Here is a 14759-nt window from a genome sequence, read left to right as displayed (position 1 = left end):
TAATAATGTCATAGTGACAAGTATTTTTCTTGCAATATCAATGCTCAAAGTTGGCATTGACCTTTCAACACATAAGGGAAATTCAATTCCAGGTGAAGTCCTGTTGCAGGGTGTGATACATATGTTCGGCAGTTACATGGTCGACATCATAATACAGACAGGGTTGGAAAGTCGACAAGTCAAATGTAGATAACATTATTGGGGCGACAATAATATCCCTAACCCAGTGGTTCCCAAATTTTTGCAGTTCGCGGCACCCTTATAGAGTCTCCAAATTTTTTCAAGGCACCCCTCCAAAATAATTACTGAGCAGTCCTGTTTTAGAAGTAGTTGGGTCAAAAAATTGTAATTAGTATTTAGGTGAGGACAGAAATACTTATTTAGTTGTATGAAAAAATGCCCCCTCTGCCCTCAGGCACTCTGCCCCCTCTGCATCCAGACACTCTGCTATCAGGCACTCTGCCCCCTCTGCATCCAGACAATCTGCCCTCAGGCACTCTGCCCCCTCTGCATCCAGACACACTGCCCTCTCTCACACTGCCCCCTCTGCCCTCTGTCACGCTGCCCCCCCCCCCCTCTGCCCTCTCGCACGCTGTCCCCTCCTCTGCCCTCTCGCACGCTGTGTCCCGCTCCACTGCCCCGCGCCAGCCATAAAAAAAAAAATTAAAAAAAAAAAGAACACAGAAACTTACCAATCCGCCGGGCACCGGGACCCAGCAGCCTCCTCTCTCCCGCAGCTTGTTACCGACGTCGATATTCAGTGACAACTGCGGGAGAGAGGAGGCTGCTGGGTCCCGGCGCCAGACGGATTGGTAAGTTTGTGTTCTTTTTTTTTTATGGCTAACCCGCAGCACCCCAGTGACAGCGCCGCGGCACCCAAGTGACAGCGCCGCGGCACCCCTGGGAGCCGTGGCGCACAGTTTGGGAACCGCCGCCCTAACCATATATACTGTTGACCTAATGATACCGTCGACCATGTGAACTGCCGACCTAATATTGCAGTTGCAGTTATAGAACAATTCTCTCAGATAAATATTTGTATCCATTGTGTGAGGCTTTAATGCACTTTGTTCTTTAATATATTTCTATACTATTCACCCAAAAATATTCTGATAGTAACATTACAATAGAAAAAGATAAAAATGTCAAACAGCTTACCTGCTTTTCTTTTGTATCTTGTGATGATGAAGTAAGATACAATATATAAAATGGTGAACATAAGAAAGCAGATCTGAGGATAAAAAAAAAGAAAGGAGTATGGTAAACAATGATAATAAAATATATATGTATAAAAAATATGGGAGGTGACATTTGGAAAAAGATACCTTATTATATGTCTTCCACTGGCATATCTAATTAGCAGCCAAGAAGACAGGAGCAGCATTTCAACAATGACCTGTGGCTAATGCTTTCCTGTTGAGCTCCTTGGCTCTATTATAGAACAATACACAACCCAACATGCAAGGAACACAATCATGTACTGTAATACTATGGGTAAAGATCACTACCACCTAGTAAGAGATTTGATTAGGGTGCCCTGTCACCAGGCTGGTGCTCCTCCATGCCTCTTTCAAACACGTTTAAATAAAAAATAAAAAAAAAAAAGGTGTGGGGTGGTTGGGATGTAAGTTAGGCTGTAAGACAAACCCAGCCAAATGCCGGAAAATACATCTCCAAAGCTCCAGCTAAGGGGAGGGACTCCTTAGGAAGAATCCTTTATCTACACGGTAGTGAATCTTTAAAAGAATGATTTCTCGCTTTCTAAAAAGATGGATTTAACAAAAATCATTGGGAAACAAAAAAAAACAACAACCTTTTTTAAAGATACACTGAAAATGCTCTACAGGCATCATAAACATCCCGATTTTTTTAAAGGTATGAAAAGTGTGATTATAATACAGTCTTATGGTTTCCCAAGCCATCAAAAACTTAAAATCCTGAATCAGGGTAAGATCACTATGTTAATGTTCATATTTTTCCTTTACATAGCTGTGATGTGAAGCTTTCCCAATACGCCAGGGGCTAGATTTACTAAGCTGCGGGTTTGAAAAAGTGGGGATGTTGCCTATAGCAACCAATAAGATTCTAGCTTTCATTTATTTAGTACCTTCTACAAAATGACAGCTAGAATCTGATTGGTTGCTATAGGCAACATCCCCACTTTTTCAAACCCGCAGCTTAGTAAATCTAGCCCCAGGTCCCTTCAACTGTGCCGTGTTGCTATTGTGCATATCAATGCACTGGCTTCATTCAAACAAGCAGCGGTGATGTTGGCGTGACTCGTCTCTGTACTTCACAAGAGACAGGATTTAACTTAAGCATAGTAACTCCAGACAATTCTAGATTTTAAGGTAGGTTAGACTTCTTTAAATAATGGAATGTAGTTATAAAGTACTTCTGTATTTCACCATTTAATCTAATAAGGTTTGTGCATTTACTTTTTTTGTGTCTACATTTTGCATACAGAACAGGAGATTTTAGCAAATTAAAAAAAAAATCTGCTACTTTTACTCATAGCCTGCCCAGAGGGATAACAAAGATATATCTAGCAGATGCTCTCCTTGAGCTAAGCAGTTAAAAATAAAGAACATTTTAGAGATTACAGCACATGTTTTTAGGATCACAGGAGAGAAGACTGGTTTATCTATGCAGTTGGGTGGTGACTTAAGTGTTCGTTGCATAACTCCTGCACTTCCATATACCAGTTAATCCAAAACACTATCTTTGGCTACATAACCACTGGTGTTTGAAATTCTTTTTCAATGGCAATACAATATATATATTAAATGTATATGCATCAGATATGCCTTATGACTTGCATTTTAATATACGGTTCACAGAGGACTATAGCTCTTCACGTTAAATCCACTTAAATGGAACAAGTATCCTTAAAGGAGAAAAATGCAACACAAGTGACACACATTTAAAAACAAATAGGTATGGTCTTACTTGGTACAATGACTTTTGCTTGGCATCTGTTCACATGCATTTCATTTGTGTTAAAAGCAGGTAAAATGCATAATTGTACCATTATGGGATATGTAGCCTAAGTCAGTGAGATTTGGACAAAGTATAATTTTGATTTAGAAATCAGACATTTCACATTAGCAACTTCTACACCAACTTGTCAGATTTTATTAAGGAAAAAAAACACTGTACCCGCCCTGCAATAATCACTTAAAGAACATCTCATAACAGTCTATAGCTCTGTCTGCTCCATATGGTAGAGGAGATTCATTTGTCTAATGCCATTAAGAAGAAATTATAAACACTACAGGTTGTTGGGTTAAGAGTAAAGGAGCAGACCAGACCGCCACTATCAGTGGTCCTCTATAATCATGGATTATTAAAAGCCAAAATGGTGACGCTTGTAACACTAATGAGATGAGCAGCCCATAAATTTCAAATCCGGGCATACATTCAGGTTATCAATTAAAACATGAAATATCTACATATAAGGAGTGAATATCCATTTTAAAAGCCAATTAAAGCATTTATAGATCAAATAGAGTTATTTTCTTGCCTTAGTGCTAAGAACAAGCTGAGATTAATTTGATGGAAGCAATTCAGAGATTGGTATATCTACATAATAATGCGGTTTTACTCACAAGTATGTCAGCACTTTACTTGTGACAGCTGTCAGGACATTACCTCATAATAGAGCCAAGAAAATTAGCGATACGAATTCCCAGAGATAAAGTTTCTGACACGCCGTACAAGCTCCATCAACTTTTGAATATATAACAGGCTGGGCATTATTAATTAATCGCAAGAATTATTACAATACAGAGCCACCAAGAAAAAGCCAAGCTTTTATAACATAAATTACAAATGAAACTCAAATTAATGTCAGAGCAAATGTGCAAGCCTCAAGTACAGCATATTTAGAGAATTGATGTATACCATATCCTCCAAGACGTGCTGTCGATTGGGGAACACACCATTTTTAAAGTTTTTATTGTCAATCTGCAAATGTTCAATTAAGCACATGAAGCTATATTCTTCTCTGTATATTTGTGTTTATGAATTTGTGGCTGATATACTGCTCACTCTGGCATAGTAAAATTAAAACTCTATATACCAATCTGACAGTGTCTGTAATAGGAAAATTATGATGAAATGTTATAGACCGAGCAATGACTTAAATGAAACCTCTCCCAGACATGGGAGTATTGGTGTTTTACTGCAATAATGCAACAAAACATTATTGTGCAAACGACATACATGTGGCAACCCATCCACCAACTAGAGGTCCAGCGTTGTCTCACTGCTGATCCGCTCACTCCCACACACTCCTTGCTGGTAGACAGACAATACTCTTGGATGAAAAGAACGAGGAGTGTGTGGCAGGCTTAATGGAAGCCTCCTTCCATTCTGGCCTGCTCACATATTTAAGAGGTACCATGTGTAGGAAGAGCGAGATATGCTTGGGAGAATTTGGAATTTGACTCCTGTGAAAGGTCCAGATATATTTCCATTCCACTATTTAACCATCACACACCTCCTTTTCACCAAAACCATCATGCAAGTACAGTCATGTTTCCAGAATTGGTAGTAATGACTCCGAGACATACAATAACCACTTAGTGATTACTCTAGAGAAGCAAGCGAAAGCTCAAAACAGGCTAATAAAAAAAGAACATTATTCTATGATTTTAATTACATGTTATTTTTTTTAAACAATTGTAACAGTACAGTAAAATATTAAATTTATGTCTCATCTTGAATAACTCCATTGCAATTTACCAAGAATCCCAGATTACTTTCATGCAGAATAAATTGTCCAAAATGCTTATATAAAAATGTAAAAAAAAGCACTTAAAAATATTGCAAACAACGTTGTCATTCAATCATACCAGTATAAGAAGGCCTTGACAATTATCCAAATCTTAGGAGCTAGTTTTTCTATACAAACTTTCGAAAGTATAGGTGTGGTTTAAACAAACAACGGGCATGGCTACTTCAAACTGGTAAAGCTCTACCCACATATTGTATAACGAACAAATTGGTCAAATAACCAACACTTAATAAAAATAAAAAAAAACACAACAATTTTTGGAAAAACATACCATACACAAAGCAATTAGTCATGAAGTGTCTCGCAATCAGTCCACCGACACTTTGCAGCGGAGATTTTGACCGTAATCTCTGCTCATTTTTCCTCACACCCCATAGAGTTGCAAGGGAAAATGAGCGGAGATTTCTGCTGCAGTATAAGAAAAAAAAATGTATATCCTCGATGTACGTCAGAACATTGCGGTTAATTGAATTCCCTCCCCAAAGAGACACAAAGCCAAAAGAGCACTCAAAACTATAATATTGGTTGGTGACAGATCTAGCTCGATCTAGATCTAGATCTAGTGGGCAGCACGGTGGCTCAGTGGTTATCACTTTTGCCTCACAGCACTGGGGTCGTGAGTTCGATTCCCGACCATGGCCTTATCTGTGTGGAGTTTGTATGTTCTCCCCGTGTTTGCTTGGGTTTCCTCTGGGTGCTCTGGTTTCCTCCCACACTCCAAAAACATACTGGTAGGTTAATTGGCTGCTATCAAAATTGACCATTGTCTGCCTTGTCTGTGTGTGTCTATATTAAGGAATTTAGACTAAGCTCCAGTGGGGCAGGGACTGATGGGAGTGAGTTCCCTGTGCAGCGCTGCGGAGTTAGTGGCGCTATATAAATAAATGATGATGATGATGATAGTAAAATGAAAACAAATATATTCTAAATCAGGTAGAGGGCCTCTAAGTACAGGCACTTAATATCGCTACGTGCCAAAATATGGTAAGGAAGGAGCCCGCCCATCCTTAATCTCTATTAGATCGCAATGTTGACACAACTAGGGTTTCCCTACAAGAATGATAGTTCCGTGTCCAATAAGATTGCAAAAAATTTGGACAGAAGTCCTAGAAGAGTTAAATATATATTTGCAGTATGACAATCAATATGTAAAAATATAATAGGATAGCATACCGCATCATTTTCCTTGATATGTTTTAAAAAATAATTATGTGGAGTTTGTATGTTCTTCCTGTGTTTGCATTGGTTTCCTCCGGGTGCTCCAGTTACCTTTCACAGTCTAAAAATGTTTAAGCTCCAATGGACCAGGACTAATGTGAATAATTAAATTTTCTCTGTACAGCGCTGTGTAATAGGATGGTCGCTATATAAACAGTAGATAAAAAGTGTTTTTTATTTTTGTATATATTAAAGCAGAGGGTAAGCAACACAATTTAGACAGCAATACATTCACCAAAATAAATGGCTTAGGCCATTATGCAAGTAATATATTTACCTTTGTTTTTAATCTTTCTTTCCACCTCTCTGACTAGTCAAATGTCACTTAATGTTAAACACACAAAGCACTTAACATTTGTTTGCCTGCAGTGTGATGCATGAATTCCCAGCTGCCATAAAAATGCATCCTGGCGACTGAAACATGCCGTCCCTCCCTTCACAACTAATATTATGGGAACTATTAGAGCACATTCCCAGCTTACACAGGTATTAGACACAGCACTACAAAACTCACACTCTAATAAAGGTAAATGCCTGTCACAATATCACCAGGAATAGTGTTTCAGCTCTTGCACAGTAATAGCACAGCATGATACTATGCCGTGTCAGAGAAGTGCCAGGAACTAGTAATTGTTCCCCTAAGACTTACAATGTAAAGGCAGAGGAGGACAACAGGGTTGTACTTGGCGGTGTGGGTGCATTAGCTGACAATAGACAGAGACTGGTGCAGTATTGTTTGCTAGGCACAAGCTGATATAAGCAGCTAGACATTTGAGTTGTACGATATACTTTAGGGAAAATAATATGTTGGCTGTAGTGAGGTATGGTAGTAAGCATGTGCGTCTGTCCATGCTACACCAGGCCAGTTCGCAGAATATATTTTGGAGTACTGAGATTGATCAGTCAGTCAGTATCTCTCACTGGGCTTTGTCTCTTGCTGCCAACATATGTATGGGAATCATTTAATGATGACACCGCTGAATGTAAAATTTGCCACCTAAGCTATGATGTCTATCACCGATTGGTGGCAACTCACATGTAAATGCCAGTAAGCAAGATATAGTCCACACAGCCAAAACAGGGCAGATCTATGAAACCCTGCAACCGATGTGTTGCACAAAGTGGCTTCACAAGGAAACAAAAAATGAAATACATGTTTATTACATAACGCATTGCTAACAAATATAAAAGTATTTTCCTTTTTCAGCCATTTCGGTCAGAAAGGCTCACAGACTGCATCCCTCCTTAGACATAAATCCAGGTTGTCTGCTGTACAAAGAATAAAGAACTATCCCTAGAATCACAACTGTATCTCAAATGTTTTCAGTGCTTGGAAGATCCTGAAGCTTTTGCACATAAAATGTATGAGGGTTATGAGCAACTATTTTATATATAACTTATAGATTAAGATTTTTCGCCTTTTAAAGAACTTTTCCAAAATTGAAAAGGTAAAATTGGATGGAACTCAACATGCTAAAATTAAAAACCAAGAGGAGTATTAGTAACTTTGGGGGCATCATTCTGCTGTTCCACAGGGCTCCCCAAAGCCTTTAGCGGCCCAGTGCTAGTTTCCTGTATACCACTATAATTTGCCTGTGTCAAACAGCCAGTGGTGTGATTGCCTTCACCTACCTGTGAAAGTCACATTCATGTGAATCTAAAATTCATAGTGACGGGGCATCGAATGTACCATTTCCTTTTTGAAGCAAGCATGTGGTATTGGTGTAGAGCAGAGCAATGCCGGACCCTTCAAGACTTAATGGTGGATTGGGAGAAACATGAGGTATGTAAAATGAAAGTCTGTTAAATTCTGAACTAAAGGTTTTCTGTTTTATTGAAATATCTCAACCCTGACTTGAGAAAATTAGTTAGACATTTGTGAAACACCATTACTACACTTAAGGGTAACTTTGTCAAGCTGCGGATTTCAAAAAGTGGAGATGTTGCCTATAGGCAACCAATCATTCATCATCATCACCATTTATTTATATAGCGCCACTGATTCCACAGCACTGTACAGAGAAATCATTCACATCAGTCCCTGCCCCATTGGAGCTTACAGTCTAAATTCCATAACATACACACACAAACAGACAGAGACACATATTAGTATGTTTTTGGAGTGTGGGAGGAAACCGGAGCACCCGGAGGAAACCCACGCAAACACGGGGAGAAAATACAAACTCCACACAGATAAGGCCATAGTCGGGAATTGAATTCATGACCCCAGCGTTGTGAGGCAGAAGTGCTAACCACTTAGTCACCGTGCTGCCCATTTATTTAGTATATTCTACACCAGTGATGGGCAAACTACGGCCCGCGGGGCAAACTAGGGCCCGCGGGCCAGACCCGGCCCACTTAGAGGTTCTATCCTGCCCGCCAATATTTTAAAAAATTTAATATGCATAAAATTATTAAAATATAATTATTTGTTTTTATATTTAAATAAAAAAATAGATACGAGGAACTTTTAGAAATGCAGTCACAGCTTCATTCATCAAATTAGTATTATATATTTCGATATTTGAGTTTTTTAATAAATTATATTGGCCAGCCTAAGGTTTTTCTTTTTTATTTGGTCCGCTCCTGAAAAAGTTTGCCCATCACTGTTCTACACAATGACAGCTAGAATCTGATTGGTTGCAACGTCTCCACTTTTTCAAACCCGCAGCTTGATAAAATTACCCCCTTGTGTAAGTAATTGAGATATAAGTTCCAGGGGTGATTCAAACACCTCCCTATAATAACAATAATATTTAACCCGATAGATCCACGCAGACAACCAAAAATGTGTTACATTACATTTTGGATTATAGTAATGGAAAGTATTGACAACACAATAATAACAGTGGTGAATATCATACAGCACATCCCAGACATTAATACATTCAATGTATACAGAAATTATGTAAGTTTAGGATTGTTACGCTACTAATAAGTCTTATTTATAAACCAATACAGTATAGAAGTTACTGGCCTTATACTATAAAATATATATTATTATTAGCGTAGATTTGTAAGGCGTCACAGTGCTCAGCAGCTCCATACAGTGGAGAACAGGACATACATGGTAGTCAAAATAAATGCAGACATGAAAACAAATGATGTATGAAGGGCACTGGTCATTAGAGAGCTTACAATCTAAGTGGAAGAGGGCACAGCTCAAACAAGAGGAGCAATGGCGGCTTAAAGTAGAGATTGGGACAGCTGTGACTCAGGTTTTTAGAAAATGTCTAAAGATTTGAAGGCTGTGGGAAAGCCTCATTGAGCAGCACGGGAGAAGTCTTGTTGGAGCGAGCGAGAGGTAGTTACCAGAGACGAGACAAGGCGCAGGTCAGGAGAGTATTTTGACATGAGATTTGAGATGTATGAAGGGGTGGTGATGTTGAGGGCTTTGTAGGTAATGAGTAATTTGAATTGGATTCTGGAGAACATAGAGAGCCAGTGCAGGGATTTGAAAAGTGGTGCAGCAGATGTGGAGCAGTGAAAGAGGAAAATTAGTTTTGCAGCAGCATTTAGGATGGATTAAGGTGTGGATATATGGATGTCAGGAATGCTAGACAGCAGGAAGTTACAGTAGTCAAGACGGGAGATGATGAGAGAATGGATAATAATTTTGGTAGCATGCTGAGCAAGAAAAGGGCAGGGAGCTGCAAGCTGAAATCCAGCGAGAGATTACCGTATTAACGGTAATATTTTTTGCGCGCTCGAACCTGCGGACCATTGAATACCCCCCTTAACCTCACACTATTTATGGACTTGCATATAAATAGCTTCTAATAATATTTACAAAAATATCTGAAAATATTCAGTAGCTCATGAGAAGTGAAGATACCAGAGAAAGTTATGACCATGAGAAGGAAGAGGTGGGGGGAGGATTCCTAAACACGCACCAGAATTCTTGTCCGTAAACCAAATAATATGCATACTGCAGATTTTTTTTCTTCACCATTTTATCTTTTTGTCTTAGATCTCCACTGTACTGAACAGTCCTCGTTATCCTAAAAAGGAGAATCCACATTATTCAAGAATAGAAGAAAAAACATGTCAGGAGGCTGCAGAAGATAATTCCTTTCTATTGGGCCAGTAACCACACTGCCTCCACGGCTCAGTTTGCACACCTACCCATAGTTACAGTATGTTCATTTCTTTCCACTGGTCACTTGCCTTCCTGCTGCCTGATACCAATTAGTCACCAGAAAATAATTATTGTAAAAACATGGACAAGATGTTAGATGTTATTTACTAACGATTTCACAAGAAATTCTGGACTATTATAGGGGCACATTTATCATTAATCTGCAACAGTGAGAAATAGTTATCAATCCTTATCGCAAGGATAAGGATTGAACTATTTCTCACATTTATTAAAAAGGGAACACAGAAACAGCAGTTCCGAAAAACTGCTGTTTCTGTGATAGAAAAAAAAAAAAAAAAAAAAAATCACACTTACCCCCCTCTTCGGATGCGCTGTCTCGGGATCTCCTCTTCTTCCTTCAATTGCGTATGTGCAGTGCACATGCGCACAAAGTCCCCACTCTGTTTCTGCAACTATCGTTGCAGAGTGAGCGCGCTGAGTGACAGGGAGGGATCATGTGATCCCTCCACACATGCGCTGTCCAGCTCTGCTCTTCGTAGCAGAGCTGACAGCAGTGGATGTCTTCAATTCGGATGATGTACGCCAGCTTCAGCTGGCGTACATTATCAAGACAAGTTCCCGAAAAAAAAAAAAAATTCGGGACTTGTTAGATTGCGGCCAGAGCAGTCACCATTCTGTTGAATGGTGACTGCTCGCAAAAACGATCAGGAGTGCAAAGCAGCAGATATCCATGATATCTGCTGCGATGCACCTTTAATAAATTTGCGGAGGGCACATCGTGCACAATAGTGCACCACCGTGATTTGTTAAATATGCCCCCTGGATACTCTAGGGAAGCTGCAAATTCTCCCTGCTACTCGCCCCCAATTCTTTGGCATGGCAAATAAGCCTTTTAAACAGCATGCCTGTCAATTACGGCCGTACCTTAGAAAATGTGTTCTGTTAATAAGCCTCAAATACCGTTCTAAAGAACTTATCTTTTCATATATTAAAGGGGAATTCAACTGACTGCGGTATTATTTTATTCAATAAAAAATTTAAATTATCCGTGCTGGTTTTGACCCGCAGGCACGACTGTTTTTAGCTACCGCAGCGTAAAAAATCATGCTATTCAACTTCAAAACAGATAACGTCACCCCCGTGCGTTAACCATTGGTGCTTGCGAACGGAGGAGAGGGTTTAACGCGGTCATCTATAATAAAAATAATGCATTGGCATACATTTGTATTGCATTAGACAACCTTCTATTTTATAATATCTACATACAGTACTTTTTTTAACTATACAATTATCTATATCATGACAAAATACATTAGTACATACATAAGTGATTATTGTGTTTATTACTTTTAGTAATTGTTTTTTACATGCTTTTTGTAGAAAAAGAAAAAAAAAAACAAACCCTTTCATGTTATATAATACTGAGAAACATAGTTTCTTTTCTTTTTTACATTACACGGTTTCAATAGTTTTCTTATGTTTTTAATTTTTTGCACAGCATGAGAGGTGCGAGATAAAACTGGAGATTTGACAGTTTACTGCGCTGCGTTAAAAAGGAATTGAATAGCTTTTAATGCTTCTCCCTCTCAAAACTTTCAATGCATCATCTACTTTTCTGCGATGGGACAGTTTTTGCTAACAAAACGGTGCATTAAAAATAGATTTGAATAATGGGTAAAGTTAACGCACTCCAGAATGAGTGAAAACCACATTAAAATCACTTACAGCGGTGTTAAAAAAAATTACTGCTGAGAATTGAATCCCTCCCTCCCCCAATATGTGCTCTTTTAAATTTCTTTACATACACTATTAGAACTAAACAGACACTGTTGTTACTTGTTATTACTTTAAAGCCAACTCCAAAATACATATCCCTTAGCCAGTGATCCAAAACAATCTCTGGCAATAATACAATTTATTTAGATATAAGATACCTTGTACACTACACTGTACTAAACATTAGCGCCTACCTCAAATAGATGGCCCTCGATGTCTGGAATATACCAGCACTCATTTAGCATTTCTTCAATCTTCTTAAAGAGCACTGTAATGTACATAACTATCTTCCTATGGAGCTTCAGTACAATGACTGATGAAAGGCTGTTATTACAAAATATATGCTATGGAGAACTATTATGCTGGTTCCAAAATTGATGTCACCAATACCCCTTTCTCACCGAAATCCCAGGTTAGACACAGGATAATGAATATGGTTTCAACCCTTCACATCGCACTTTGGTCCCTGGTATATCCCAGTTCACCGACTTTCACACTGGACCCGTGTCTGCCCTGCATTATCAAGTTGAGTCATTAAGAGGTCACATAGATGACGTAGCAGAGGACAATGAGTCGTTTTTAACAGAACCCAGAACACCTTTCGTATTGCAGCGTATCCGGCTCCAACGTGGAAAGAACCCTGTTCGCGACCAATGCCTTGAACCTGGACTGACCCAGTCACACCGACACACTATCTGGGTTATTCCCGGCTCCATACCTCAGTGTGTAAGGGGTATTAAATATACTGAAAAATATCACCAGCTATAGAAGACCCAAAGTAAGTACTCATATAAAAGCCTGTAATAAGTTGTTTACACTATTGCACCAAAAGCCAGTGTGTGTACTTAAACGCGTAGTTTAATTTGAAAACAAAAAGGTACACTATTAAACTAGACAGAAATAGAACAGTGAGTGGAAATTATATAAATGGTCAACTCAGATTTAAAAATAATTTTTTTAAAAAAAGGGAAGGGACTTTGATTACCTCAATGCAAACTGCAAACTGCAAGTGAGCAATAAAAGCAGCATTGTATAGTACATAATTTTATGTATACCAAACTGTGACCTTCTATATATCCTGTACTTGTATTGAGCAGCATGGTTTAGGTATAATTATCAACAGAAATGCCAGAATGTACTGTAAAGACAACAAATACAGTACCCAGATCTGACAGGTAGTCACTAATGACACAAGAGAAAAAAAAACACAAAGCTGTGTGTTTGAGAACACCAACGCTCATGTGGTTACCTGCATCGAACAGAATTTACTTTAATGCAAGATATGGTTACCTGTGGTCATCTCCCAGCAACTCTTTTACAAAGCAGCAAAAGTTCACATACTCACAAAAAGGACATATATACATCACATGCCATCATAACCAGTGTATACTGCTTGTCATCTGCAGAGTATAACCATCATAGCACAAAATAAGTTATATAATTTCACTTCAAATCCCAATGAAGCGTGTTAATATAGTCACATTCGAGGCGACAGCTTCAATATTATCAACTGTGTGACAGTTCAACATCACAACCTGACAGTAGTGAAACACTGTGCAGGGGATAGACCGTATGCATACACCACATATGACAGGGTATATATATATATATATATATATATATATATATATATATATATATATATATATATACACAGCATATACTTACAATCCATTCTCTAACTTGGCTGTGAAAGTTCTGCTCCCTGATGGTCACCTCGTCTTCTTCCATCCTTCATATTGCTGGAGCCCAGTATGGACTTATACTGCTGACCCCGAAGAGCATCCCCTCCCCAATGGAGACAGCAGGAGGCAGAACAATAAGCCAGAAGCGGCCGCCCCTGTGCTCAGGGTGCAGTGATCACTACTCCTGGGCTTGATCCTTCCTCCACCCCCCAGAACAACTCTACCCAAAACACTGAACCACTCGCTGCCCAAATGTAACGGGCCCGCTCATTGGTGCTGAGGCAGTTCGGCCGTCAACCGTTTTTTTGTATCTTCGTTTGTGATTGGACGAGCTGCGTGTTTGGCTTCCCGCCTCCTCCCTTCCTGTCAGTCAGTGTGTGCTGCAGTGTGAGGGGAGGCAGGTGCCTACAAGAGATAGGGGGCTTTTAATCACGTGGTTATTGTCACTGTCCTCTTCACGTAGTTATTCAAAATAAAGTGAACAGAAACTACACTAACACCATAAGATACATGGGAATGAGTTGCATGCATTACAGTTATATATGATTTCACAAACTCAACACAGTTTGTTTAAAAGTCAGAATAGTAAAAGGTGTAGCTTCACCACTCTATAAACCATACAATGGTAGTGGAATTAAATCATTAAGTAATATGGCAACAGTGTATATTCAGTATTTTTGTTTTATTTAGCTAGTGTTAGAGAGTATAAACTCTGCTTTAAGCCGCCATTGCTCCTCTTTTATTAGTTTTTACAAGTTATTAATATCTAAAAGTTTTAGCAAAAATATAAATCATGCTGCATATTAAACAAATCATTTCTGTATTGGTTTCTGTTTTGCGCAGTCAAGCATAGGGTATCGAAATAACGTAAAACACACTACAACAATGAGAACAACGTCCTACTACTGTCAAACATCAAATTTAGGGCACAAATACACTGAGGGGTAAATGTATCAAGCTGAGAGTTTTCCGGCGGTTTTGAAAAACCAATCAGATTATAGCTATCATTTATTTAGTACATTCTACAAAATGATAGCTAGAACCTGTTTGGTTGCTATAGGCAACATCTCCACTTTTCAAACCTGCATGAAAACTCATCTTGATACATTTACCCCTGAATGTTAAATTCTAGTGTCAGAAAGTTACATCACAAGCAATAGCCCCTGCAATGGTGGTAGTTCCG

The 14759-nt window shown here is 38.9% G+C and overlaps 1 protein-coding gene across 3 annotated transcripts in view; it reads right to left on the bottom strand.

The window, feature by feature from the left end:
- LMBR1 (limb development membrane protein 1) overlaps nt 1-13843 on the bottom strand; it is a 97293-nt gene extending 83450 nt beyond the window's left edge. The window contains exons 1-2 of one of the 3 annotated variants that reach the window (XM_075212122.1): nt 13560-13843; nt 1159-1231 (exon numbers count right to left, since the gene is read on the bottom strand). In XM_075212122.1, the coding sequence (XP_075068223.1) occupies nt 1159-1231; nt 13560-13622 (136 nt within the window). In that variant the 5' untranslated portion in view covers nt 13623-13843. The remainder of the gene's footprint in view (nt 1-1158; nt 1232-13559) is intronic. The other 2 variants (XM_075212120.1, XM_075212121.1) reach the window with 2 other exon arrangements.
- Between the last annotated feature and the right edge of the window lie 916 nt (nt 13844-14759).

This window comes from Mixophyes fleayi, chromosome 5, assembly GCF_038048845.1.
Source record: "Mixophyes fleayi isolate aMixFle1 chromosome 5, aMixFle1.hap1, whole genome shotgun sequence".
NCBI lineage: Eukaryota > Metazoa > Chordata > Amphibia > Anura > Limnodynastidae > Mixophyes > Mixophyes fleayi.
This window is presented reverse-complemented; position numbering and strand designations above follow the sequence as displayed.